Consider the following 14,033-nt stretch of genomic DNA (forward strand, 5'->3'; position numbering starts at 1 on the left):
GGGATTGTACATAAAGTCTAAATGCTATAAGTGTGACGGCGGAATTTCATTCGTTTCGAATATAAATAGATGCGAATTAAATAATCAAATAATTTTCTCCAGAGTTGAAAACAATAAATTTGTATTAAAGAAAGAGAATTTGGGAAGATGGTTATAAATAAAGAGAGAGGTAGTCAACTTGGTGTTACTTTTTGATGCTTTTTTTATGTGTGTTTTTTAATGTATAGATATAGATTAGATTAATGCTATTGGAATTTTAAAATATAAGAATATTTTTTATTGATCATCTTATCTAAATTAATAATAATATTATATTAAGCTTCTTTATTTATAAATTGATTCACGCCCTGATTTATTAATCTCTACTCAATTCTTCATATTTGAAGGAATTTTGTTTTTATTTTTATATTATAACAATTTGATTACATTAAATTCTTTCTCTTTAACTCGACATAGTTTAGAAAATCTTAAATCAGGGAAATAATAATGAACTGTATTATCATTAACGGCAAAAGTCTTTTGGACCTTTCTATTAATTTATCTACATCCATACCATACATAGTGTTGAAAGAAATAAACTCTATCAAGTGGACCACGAAAAGATCCACAAAGCTCTAAATCTTGTGGATACTTTTCTTCAGGACATAAAGTCAAATTAGTAAAATCACTATTATATATTTTCTGCAAATCTTCATTGTCAAATGAATATTCCAAAAAGTTAAATGATGTTGCATCAACAATACTAATGTTTAATCTATGTAAGAATTCATTATGACAAACATCTTCGGCTAATTTACAATGAAATATAACATTTTTATAAATCGGAAGCATTAATTCGACCGCTTTCCTAGAATAAAGATATCCAGAACCACCTTGAAGAAACTCTTTGGTTGAAGGAATCTTAACACAAGAGCCTAAAATCACTGGTTCTGTAAGTGGATCATATTTCATCTCTAGTGATTTAAAGTATGATTCTGTATGTTTTACATTAATAACATTATCATCAGCACCTCTATGAAGCCATTTATAATCTGTTTCGTATAAAAAATATGAAAGACCAAAATACGTCTTAGGAAAAATATCAATGCTTTTTAAAATCATATTCTCCAAAAAATTTTTAATTTTAGATGTTATGTCACCATAATATTGGGGAACTTTAAGATTTAATATATCTTGTTGGTTTTCTTGTGTTGTTTTATAGATATTTTTCCAATCGATATATATATATATATATATATATATATATATATACATAGCTTTATAACCAGACAATTGATTTAAATCATTAACAAAGAATTTTGACATAGCTAAATGTCTATTACTCTTTGCTATTGATACATTATAAACAACACGTCAAATTAATGTTTTCGAAAATTGCAATACACAATGAAATACATCTGATCTAGGGTTGGAATCAGCACCATTAAAACATATTAAACAAGATTGCCCAAGATCTTCAAGGTTAACATTTTGTGCAAATTTGTTAAAGATAATTATACATTCAATAGCATCAATTGTATCCCTTCCAAATTTACATGGATTTGGTGTTATACTAACAGATATATGTAATAACAATAGTGTTAATGATTTTTCCTTATTTTATGAAATCACTTACAATAGTATTAAAACACATTCACTAACTGGTTCATGTGCTTTATATTCATGTTCTTTTAATGCTCCAACAACTTCTGGTAAGAAACTATTTAACATTTCATCATAATTTTCTGTGTTTAATGTTTGTAATAAAGTTAACATTAATAATAATTGATAACTTAATGTTGGAGGTGATTGAGCTTCTGTTGTAGTATTTAACGCATTAAGCAATACAGTATTTGGGGATGAATGTTAATACAAAAGGGTTAAAAAGTGGAGAATCATTCACAACTAAAAACTCTTATTGACCAAATACGTCAAGTGTATGATTCATTTCCGATACCAACAGTCGCAAGAATAGTTGGAGGATGGGTTCGTAACAAAATTTTGGGTAAATAAAATGATGATATTGATATTGCAATTGAAGAGGAAGATGATGATGGTGAATTTGATGATTCTCAATGTCATGATATTTTGGTTACTAAATATTTCGTTGTGGCAAAACATTTGAAAACAAATATATTGCTCTTGAATATTTGAGTTTGCATGGATTTAGGTTTTCATATCTAGAAAAATTTAAAGACAGAAAAAGGTTTATTGAACACCTTGTCGAGAAAGTTATTGTTGATAATTGTTGTGTATGTTGTTCTTGTCAATTCAAGAAACTTTCTTCCATTGCGTGATCACGCAATTTCTTTTAAGGAAGAATTACCAGATTATTACGCAATGGGAACTTGTGTTTGTGAGTACAACCAATGCATTGATGAAAATGATGAAATGCACTTATGTCCGATGAATGAAATAAAATCGCTGTCTTTATCATCGTAACCGTCAATTTTCGAATAATTTGCCACCAGATTTGAACAATTGGCAAATATAAAAGGGACAAATAACATCGCATCGAGTGGAAGTTGATGAGTTTCCTTGACGAGGTGCAGCGCACTGTGCGCATAAATATCAGTAAAAACTCTTAAAATTTTGTGTTTGGATTTGTTTATTAAATCCAAAGGTAATGAATTACCTTATTCTTCTTTAGAAGCGAAACAGCGACGTCAACAATGAATTGTAGCGATAACGGCACTGTGTGTCCGACGCGTTGCCTATTTCCCGAGCAATTTGCGCCCATTTGTTACCATAGGTACTATGCAACTTGGCAAGCTTTATGTCATCGTTCAGTGTCCACACCCTGTTTCGTATGCCTGGGTAAAGAACCCTTTGCCATCTTTGTTGGCATTGCGAACAATCTCTTCCGTTCCCGACAAATGTGGCGATCAGGCTCCATTGTGTACCGTACAAGTAAATGCCGCATAGCAAGCGATTGTCTTCGGCATACTTCCAGTGACGTGTAACTTGTCGACCTTGAGAGTTACACTTGAAGATGTCGCCTTCAACTGGAAGTGGTGGCTGGTTTCTGCAACTTAAGATCTCGTTGAGGCGACTGAGAGCTAAGCTGCCCATTGGTAACAAATTGATGTAGTTTATTGCTGCTTCTGTGTTTTCCTGTTGCTGTATGATCGATGTCAAGCAGCTGCTTATGTAATTTATGATTTGATCTGGATATTTGTTACCACCAAGAATGATTTCAAGACAGAAGTTGACGAGATGCGCGTGGTTCGCAGCAGTCATGCTTATTAGATAATGAGGTGATGATGGCCATGCAGCCAAGTTTGATACAATTTTCTTAAAGGGTAAAAAAGCTTCCGATAACTTTTTGATAATGTAAAAATAATACCTGTTAAAATTCCAACTTTTGTTTGAAATTTGCGGTTGACGTATTTCGTTACAATTTTTTTGTGACCATAAATTCCAGAACATTCATTTAAAAATTCTGTGCTTTTTTCTGGAAAGTGGTCGGTGGAACATCGCTTCCATAAATGTTCACACGACAAAACTATGATCCACTTAGATGGTGGCTTCGCGTGTGTTAGGAAACAAAGGGTGCAGTGATGATACAATTGGTAAAGGAAGATGGACATCGTGTTGATTACAAAATATTTGGATATCAATAAATATGATCAAAAGAACATTTGAATGGTCTTTTGGGTTCGACAAAGGGTTAGTGTTTGATGAATGGCCAACATCACAGCAAAAATTTGAATTTTGAAATATTTCAACCAAGATAAAAATGGATAAAGAATGTTGAAAGACAAAACACCACAAAACCCACAACAATGAAGGAAATATGGAGATTGGAGGTATGCAAGATAATACTTGATATATTGGATCAATTGATATTGTCATAATATTGAAAAATGGATTTGTAACATGTAACGACTTGGTTACTTGGTGTAATTGTTGGATATTATTATCAGTTAGAATATCTCTAATAACAGTTAAAAATTTTTGATTGTTATTACAAAATCTGGTTGGTTACACAAGTGAAAAAAGAGATGATTAATAGCATCATGAAATAGAATATGATTCATATTTTTGTTCCTCTTCTTTGGAGAGCATAATTTTTAATTCTGATCATTACTCGCATTTGGACGATAAAAAACCACTCAATTTTACGTTGGATATTAATGGACGAATATTTGGTTAGCTCGAACAAAAGTAAATTGAGATTGCGCTTCTTATCAAAATGTGGTTTTGCGGTGTTTGAAACTTTTCGTACGGAAAATAACGCTCAAGAGTTTCGCCTTTCTGTATTAACAAAACAAAAAAATGTTCAAGCACCATGGATCATTAATTGAGTTTTGCCAATATGAGAAAATACTAAACCAAATAATCTGATTTTACGTCATTGATTCGTCTAAACAGTTTTTCGTTTATTTTTTTTTTTTAATAATTTACATATATAACTCATATGGTATGATCGCAAGAATGGCTCTGATCACGTTGTTGACACATCTTTCGAAACTTGTTACGGTAATAATGCTCGTCATCAGTCTGTTTATCATCACAACTTTTTCATCGTTCGTCCAAATCCTCAATCTCATAATTCTGGTACAACATGGAATGGTCACTATATTGTCATTCCATTCGTTTCATATTTTCGAGATTATCATCCAGACAAAATCAATTGGACTCGCAAACGAAATTACATTGCTTTTATTGCACAGACTTATGGTGTTGCCAGTAAAACAAGTAAAGTCGTTCGTCAAAGGCAACTTCTCTTATACAAAACATGACGCGCGGTAAAGTATTACTTTTTTCGTAGAAGTAAATCATCCATCATAGATACTGTTAAATTACTTCCACAATATTATATGAGTTCAGACTTTGTGTTTGCCCAAGAGGTGACCTTATTCTTCAAAACAAAAGAGTTTTCGATACAACTTATTTCGGGTGTATTCCTGTTTTGATTTCAGATCCAATGACAATGCCATTTGAATTACTCAAAATTCTCTGTGTGAATTCCAGAAAATGAATACATTCAGATTTAGATATCATGGAAATGAGCCTCCAAAAGTGGGTGAGGCTTTTTGGGCATTTTCATGGATGCTATACATCAGACGTTTATATCAAGAACAATATCATGATACATATTTCTGTCCTTCCAAAAATAGTGAATAACTCCTTTGCTAGTAAATTTAGATAAATATTTCAGTAGAAGCTGAAATATTAACAAAATAAAATAAAATCTGATCAGTGTAAATTAAATGTTTGGGATTTGCTTATGTTTTGTAAACATTTTAATGAATTTATGTAAAGAACCAGTTTACTAAACTGAGTTTGGTTATCATCACACCATTAAATTTTAAATACATTTTTAGCCTCTAAAGGAGACACACTAAATTCGCTAAATTTAATTTTATTGATATATCTCATTCGATGACTTCTGCACATGTATTACATTCGGTGTTGGTATCTGAAACAATTTTGATCTGAATATCGAATTCCACAAAGCTTTTAGGTAACAAGAGATGAGCTTTAAAAGCAAAACATCCATCACAAATAAAAAATTTATCAACTTGTGATTAATTATTTGTTGTTGTAACACCTATAATTTTTTGATTACGAAATATTTCGGTTAAACTATGAAATGAATGGTATATGCTTTTTGTTGTTGAGAATCGTATTTAAATTGTCAATCATAAGTACTGAATGAGAGCATTCAACAGCAAAAGTTCTGTGATGTTGAGCAAATGCATCATCAAGTTAGCAGTTGTGAATTCAAAGGCGTCTAAAATGTATTTTTAAACCATTTGCCAGTGTTTAACACACTATTTGAAAACCTTAAGTATGTTGAAGAATTCGTATGTGTGATTGATAGTATAAGCTTCTGAAATTATTTTGTTCTTCTACTTCTGGGTTGAATACAAGATCAGAAAAAAGAGATGGAATTGATGTGCACGCAAACACGTTGATGCGCTGATTATTAAATACAATTCGTGTGGAACTATCTGCATAACAAAATGTGCTTGGAAGTGTTTGATGATGAAATTAAAAAATATATATTAATGCGAATAAAAGTTATTGATCATGGTAGAAAAACATGAAAAAAAGAATCTTTTTTTTAATATTAATTAAATGTGTTGATATGAATATATACAGACATTATAGATAAATTTATCTTCGAAATGTGTGTAACTTAAGTATATATTTATTCGAATTATTACTTGCATGTTATAGTTATTATAATAATTAATATGCAATATTCAATGAATATGTAATATATAATATTATACATTATATATATATATATATATATATATTATACATTATGTTATATATATTTTTTGACTATAATATCAATTATTATCAATAAAAAAAAATTTAAATAAATATATATCTATTTCTATTATTATAATTTTACAAAAATGAAAATTTCGATAAATATAAAATGAATAGATCTTTTCAAATTTTGCATTAAAAAAAATTTCGTTAAAAAAACATATTCTCAATCGCGTAATAAATTACATTAATTATATCTGCATGGAAATCTCCCTTGAAGAATTAACATAAATATCCTCATTTTTACCTTCACAACTTGTTACTTATATAAATAAAAAAAATTTTTAAGAAAGAAATTAACACCAATAAATCAAAAAGCACAGATATCTAATTTGATGATTTAAAAATTATTCGAACTATAGTAGTATAAAATAATATAAATTTAACATAACGTTTCTTCTCATAAACAAATTTCATTATGATCATTTTGAACATTTTAAATTTTTCTTTCTGCAAAAAATGAAAAAATTTATTCTATGCAGTGAATCGAACCTCCGCCTTGTGGCCTCGAACACAAGCCGATCATTTTGGACGGTTAACCACTACCATTGAACCAAAAATTAGTTTTAAAAATTTATAGTCACATTATCATTTAATTCATCAACTTCGAAAAATACACAAGAATTTCCTGCTACAGGGGTTTTTCAGAGGAATCAATGAAGTGATCAATGGAAATAAAGTACTGCAAACATTATCCGCTGTTTCTCGATTTCTTCCCGATCAAAGGTTTTGTCACTCTCTTTATTGCGTGGAGTGGAACAAACTTCAATAGTATGATAAACTCGTCTCAACTTCAATTAAAGAATCAATTTGTAATTATATCTCAAATTACAACATCTTTATGAAAGCCTTCACCACCTTAAAGCATTCTTTAATGTTATTTGCGTAAACATTTGGGGAAAAGAGTTGTGAAATTAATCACAAGCTTTTTTCAAACAATTCGGATGATTTTTGTTCAACTTTGTTACTCAAAGACATCCTTCATAACAATGATACGATTTAATGTTTAAAAACCTTTTCATAAATTCTTCAGAAGGAGTTCAATTTCATAAAATCAGACTGTTTGGTTGAATATTTTCTCATTTTGGTGTAACTCATTTAGGATTCAGGGTGCTTGAAGTTCTTTTGTTTTATAAGTTAGAAAGGCGGAATTCTTCAGCGTTAATTTTCGAACGACACCTCAATTTTAATTCAAAAAGCTTCGAGACTTTCCATCCAACAACGTCTGCTTTTTTTTAAGAAACACAATTCTTGATTCATTTCAGGTGAATATTCAGAAGGTATTGAATTGATTTCTGCCGATCAAATTCGAGAACTTTAAATTTAAAGTTTCATATCCTGAATTCTGCTTCTTGTGATTTCAATCTCTTTGCACAATAGTATAAAGCATGCCAGAATTAAAAATTATGATCACCGAAGAAGAGGAACAAAAATATGAATCATATTCTATTTTATGATGTTATCAATCACCTCTTTTCCACTCATGTAATCAACCAGATTTTGTAATAACAATCGTAATTTCATATGATATTAGAGATATTCTAACTGATATGATACCTTACAATTACACCAAGTAACCAAGTTATTACATGCTACAAACCCATTTTTTCATGTTGTGACAAAATAAGTTTCCACTATCTTATATCTAATCGCGCACATCTCCAATCTCCATATTTCCTTCATCGTTGTGGGTTAATGTAGTGTTTTGTCTTTGAACATTCTTCTTCCATTGTCATCTTGGTTTGAAATATTTCAAAATTCAAATTTTTGTTCTGATGTTGGGCATTCATCAAACTGTACGGTCTCACCACCCCAAAAGACCACCAAAGTGTTCTGATCATACTTATGGATATTAAAATATTATGAAATCAGCACGAGTTCCATCTTCCCTTACCGATGGTACCATCCATGCACCCTTTGTTTCCTAGCACGCACTAAGCCACCATCTAAGTGATGATCATAGGCTTGTGCACGGCCATGTTCTAAGGGCGAACATTTATGGAAGTGAAGTAACGGCCACTTTTTCAGAGAAATTATGAATTTTGGGGATAAAATAACGGGAATCGATGATTGTAGGGTTGAACGGAACAAAATTTTTTTAAGAACTTTCATAAACTATTGAAAAAATCGATATTATCGGCAGTATCGGTTTCATTTTTTTTTTTTTTTCTATTAAAACTGATCGGAAAGTGATAATTTTTTACAATTAGTTTATGAATGTTACAGTTAAAAATGTATACAAAATCCGGACAACCGTCAGTTTGACAGGTTAACATAAACTTTTTTAACTTTAAAGAAAATTGTAACAAAATTGACCGCTTGGTCATCATCACTTCATTGTCAAACAAGCATGATCAATGCGAACCACAACGACCTCGTCGAATTCTGTCTCTGGATCATTGTTAGCGATGGCATCTACCCACCAAATGTCATAGGGCAAATAAGGCAAAGCTTGACAGCGATTATAGAGCAACAGGGAGACATAAACGCAGCAGTAAACCACATCAACATGTTCCTAATGGGCAACATAGCTCTCATATGCCTCCACGATATCTTAATATGCAAAAACTATCCTCCACTTCCATTCATAGACACACCATTTCACCAAAGAAACCTAAATAATATAAACAGTTGGCTCTATATCGAAGACGCACGCTTGCTGTGCGCCATCCACTTGTTCAGCAGGCATTGGAGCCGGATCGCCCAATTCGTAGGAAACGGAAGAAGTGGTCTGCAATGCAGGCAGAGATGGGAAATGGTTTTTTGTAATTTAATGATGCAAAGAAATTGGACACTAAAAGAAGACAAGGAGCTGATCAAGTTGCATAATATCTATGGCAACGATTGGGTGACAATTTCAAAGAAAATTGGCAACAAGCTGAACACGCAGTGCCGCTTCCGCTTCATGATCTTGAATGATCTTGGCCGCGTTCCTCCACCTGATAAGGAGGAATGAAATGCTTTGGATTGAATAAAAAAATCCAAACACAAAATTTTAAGAGTTTTTACTGATGCTTATGCGCACAGTGAGCTGCACCGCGCAAAGGAAACTCAGCAACATCAGCGCTACAGTCGTTTTCAGCGCTGTGAAGATGTCATTTGGACAGTTTATAATTGCCACTTATTCAAACCTGGTGACCAATTATTTGCTTTTTGAATGTGTAAATTATCGGTTAAGATGATAAAGACAGAGATTTTGTGTCCTTCATAGAACCGAAGCGCATTTCATCATTCTCATCAATGCAGTGGTTGCACTCACAAGCACCAGTTCCTGGTGAGTAATAATATGCTGATTCTTCATCAAAAGAAATTGCGTGATCATGAATGGCAGAAAAATGTCTTGAATTGACAAGAACAGCACACACAGCATTTACTAACAACAACTTTCTCGCCAAGATATTCCACAAGCCTTTTTATGTTTAAGTTTTTCTGGATATTGGAAACTAAGTCCATGCAAACTCAAATGTTCAAGAGTAATCTATTCTTTTTCAAATATTTAGCCACAAAGTAAACATTTAGTAACCAAAATAACAACATTGAGACTCATCTAATTCGCCATCAATTCTTCCACTTTAATGATTTCTTGATGCTTGTATTCAGCAACTTATTTCTCAGCGCCTTCTTTTTGCTTATTCTGCGTTTTTGGCTTAAAATTTTTCAAGAGTTAATTTTGGTTGATGATTTGAAATTTCAGTGATAGTATTAAAAACGCATACGACAAGTTTTACAAGGGATTCCGCTCATTAAAATCATACAAGAAACATTAAACAGATTTTCAAAATCATATAGTTAAATTTGCATGTAAACGAAATTGATTCTACTTTTTCGACGTCCACTTATATTGACTCAAACTTATGTTTTTTTCTGTTGAATTTTCCATTTTTTTTGTTGGACATTTTCGTTCAACTAAAAAAAATTTCCATTTGACACAATATCGTTCGATCATATATATCTGGTGGTTCATAAAAGCTTGTATTTTTTTTTTTTTTAAAGTCGTACAAGAAGAATGTATCAAAATTGGTAGAAAATCGAAATTTTTATTAACATATTGATGGATATTAATTTAGTGAAATATAGGTTCGATTTATTTGTTAACTTTTTAAAAAAAAATTCGATTTTAATTTTCATGAATGTTAGATCAATTTTGAAATTATCAACAAGCGTATTATGTAAAATAATTGAATACAAAAACTAGACAGATCAATCTAAAAAAAATGAACAAATGTCTTTGCAAATACTAACTTTAAGCCAATATACCCTAATTCAAACTTTATTCATTATATTCTACAATATGTTTTTATTAATATAATGAATTTTATCAGCAAATGCTATACTATATAATAACTTTAATGAATTATTACAACAAAAAGTAATGGAAATAGCACAAAATGAAGAAGAAATGAAAATCAAATTATAAATTGATGCAAAAATAAAAATCGAACAAAACTTTAATAAAAACACTAAAGAAATTTCTGACTGTAAAAACAATATCGAAAACATAAAACAAGAAATTAAAGAATTAAAAAAAATGAAATTAATTTATATAAAACATTATGGATAGATATGAACCAAACGAAAAATGAAAACAAAGAAATAATTAATAAACTTCAAGAAACGAATTTAATTTTAGAGCAAATACTTTTGGAAATAAATAAAAAATTGAAGAAGAAAATAAAGAAATTCCTCAAAAAGAAGAAGATGACGAAATGAATGAAATTGAAGAAAAATTAAAATCTTTGTGCGCATCAATCGAACATTCTATAAAGCAGCAGAAACATTTCATAGAGAAATAAAGAATTAAACAGCAATAAGCACATAAAATTATAAACCAAAGAGTGCAAAATCTCGAACAAATAAAAAATAAAGAATTGTTGAAATAAAAAGTAAAATAAGAAAAAAATAAACAAAAGATGAAAGAAATTGAGCAAATGCTCAAAATTGAAATTCAGAAATATAAATAAATCTGTTTTTATGTTTAAACAAGAAAAGCAAATGCTTGATTCACATTATCCAAAAGCACAAGAATTACTTAAAACGAATCAAGAAAAAGGAGAAAAACTTATTTTGATAATGAAAGAAATGGATGAAAGACTTGGATTAGTTGTACCAACAGAAGATACAACAAAAGCTTCAAGAGAAACACATGTCATGCATAAATAATAAATGAGAAACAAGAACAAATTAATGAATTGATGAGAAATATTAATGAAATTAAAGAAGAAATCAAATAAATACAAAATCAAATTGATGACATAAAATGTTATCATAAAATGATGAATAAAATTATTCAAGATGCACAAAGAGAAGGGAAACCAAATGTTAAACAATTATGTTCAACTTTGGATATCTTAAGAATTATCGGGAAAAATAATAAAGAAAAAATTAAAATGTTCGAAATTGAAGATGAAATTATCGAACAAAAATTATATGAATTAAATGATATGTATTCCGATGAAAATTTAAGTCAAATTTCATTTGAAATAAAGAATTTGCAACAAATATTAAGAAAACACAAATTGTGTTTTAATCAGTTGCTAAAAATTAAAGTGCCAATAACGAATACAAATGAAATGAAAGAAATGAATGAACAAAATAAAGAATATAAACTGAAACTTGTGGCATTAAAAAGAAAAGAAAGTGATTTAAGAGCAAAAGTGGAAAAGTCTATTAAAATTTTGAAATCTTATAACTTGGATATACCTGCGCCTCCTGGAAGAAGGATAAATAAATAAATGTTTCTAAATTTGTAATTTATCTTCGAAATGATATTGAGCAATGCTTTTATGAACTTTGGTTATAGAATTCTAAATCTTTGATATTCTTTAGTGTTCAAATGATATATCCTACAAATAGAGAAATTATACTTTTTTAATATTAAAGTGTTATACTTATAAAACATTATTTATAAAGATATTGTAATAACATTAAAAATCCCAACTTCTTGAAAATAAATACAATAATGATGTGTTAAAAACAGTTAATAATTTTACAATAGCATGAACATACAAAAAATATCAGTCAAAAAATATATTTCATTTAGACATAAACTGGTGAAAAGTACATAACCCCATCGTTTAATTTCAAGAAGAACAGCAAATCAATCTTACCAAGGTTCTAAAATAAGAATTGAAAAATCATTTACCGTCCATACGCTGTTTTGTTCATGTGCATGTGCGTTGATGCAACCAATAATGAATTTGCTATTCTAGAAATAATCCATCTCTTTGTCGAAATCATGGGCACATACTTCGGGAAAGTTGATGAAATAGATTTACTAATTGGCTCCCCATAAAGTGTATGTAATGCTTGATGAATTCATTGTTGCTGGTGGAGTTGGTGAATGCAATAGGCAAACAATCGTAAACAGAATGAAACGATTAGATTGATATCTTTGTTGACATTCTAATTTAAATTTTATGTAAAATTTAGGCTAACTTGTGACTTTCAAGCCATTTTAAAATGTTAATTTTTAAATCATTAAAATAAATATGAAATAAAACAAATTGATATTTTTTGCATTAATATCAATTCCCTTTTTGTTCGATAAGTAATTTAACTATTTCTATTTGACCATTTTCAGATGCATAAATAAGTGTTGTTTGAAATATGATAAATATATTTCATATATTATCATGATGTCCTAAATTATTAAAATAAATATGAAATAAAACAAAGAAATATCTTTAGACCACCAACAGAGTGGTTCCGACTAAATATTAATTGAAAATTAAATTAAGTAAAGTTATTAAATATAATAAACGTACTCTTCATACTTTTGATGATTTAATGCAGAGTGAATTAAATATAAAATATTTCATAATTAATATACAATTGGATAATAATAACACAGATATTTTGTTTTTTCCTTTGCTTATATTATTGAATTTTCGCCTATGGTCTGCTTCAGCTAAAAAACTGCCTGGCAATTTTGGAGATAAACATAACAATTATACATTGTAAACCATTCAAACCCAAAATTATGTTTTTACCAAAAAAATTCCATCAATTTAAAACATGAATAAAAAAAAATTGCCATTATTTTTTCCTTTGATTCTTACATATGTGTTTTAATTTTTATTAAGTTTTTTCTGCTGAGTTTTGAGAAAAAGTTGTTTAAATATTCTAATAAAATGCTTTCTTCAGACCAAACGATTATTTCATATACAAAACGAAATTAACCGTCAAGTATTTGAATGCTGTATCACGGTTAAATAACCACCATAAAAAATTTAACTTTTCCACAGAAACTGATAATATAAATATTATTTTGATTCATATTTTATATATGATTACATATGTTTGTATGTTTGTTCATGAAAATTATTGAAAAATCACAAAAAAAAATTGTAAATTTTTCGAAATATTCAACTTTAAAACAACAACAACAACAATATATTCAAATAATCCAGCTATAAACAAAATAGTTTTAATAAAAATGTTTTTGGATATTTTAAGTGCACATGCTAGAAAAAGTGATTATAAAATTTCTGAAGGACGACTCTATCAGCTTTCGGAAAGTTATATTTGGGGTGCCCTGTGACGATAGCGATGGAAACCGTTAATTTTTCAAACAAGATTGTTAAAGAGCCACATAATATATTCCCATGTTCAATAAAGCTTTGTTATAAAGCATATGAAATCTTTGGAAAAGAAATTGATGAAGTACGACATCATATTCGTTCATATAATGATATGCTTTTCCAACTGCTGATGGTCTTTACGTGTGATATAGATCCTTCAATATGTACAAGAACTTCCACATT

General features: G+C 29.5%; 2 protein-coding genes across 2 annotated transcripts; one reads left to right on the forward strand and one right to left on the reverse strand.

Moving 5' to 3' along the window:
- Positions 1-2,625: 2,625 nt before the first annotated feature.
- On the reverse strand, positions 2,626-3,219 carry GO595_008327 (Myb-like DNA-binding domain containing protein; the record flags this gene model as incomplete). The annotated part of the gene is made up of 1 exon (XM_067921889.1): positions 2,626-3,219. The coding sequence occupies one exon, from the start codon at positions 3,217-3,219 to the stop codon at positions 2,626-2,628; it is 594 nt and encodes a 197-aa protein (XP_067771507.1).
- Positions 3,220-8,620: 5,401 nt separating this feature from the next.
- Positions 8,621-9,226, forward strand: GO595_008328 (Myb-like DNA-binding domain containing protein; the record flags this gene model as incomplete). The annotated part of the gene is made up of 1 exon (XM_067921890.1): positions 8,621-9,226. One exon carries the CDS (start codon positions 8,621-8,623, stop codon positions 9,224-9,226), a length of 606 nt encoding a protein of 201 aa, XP_067771508.1.
- Positions 9,227-14,033: the final 4,807 nt, after the last annotated feature.

Source organism: Histomonas meleagridis, assembly GCF_020186115.1.
Source record: "Histomonas meleagridis strain 2922-C6/04-10x chromosome Unknown contig_65, whole genome shotgun sequence".
Classification (NCBI taxonomy): domain Eukaryota; phylum Parabasalia; order Tritrichomonadida; family Dientamoebidae; genus Histomonas; species Histomonas meleagridis.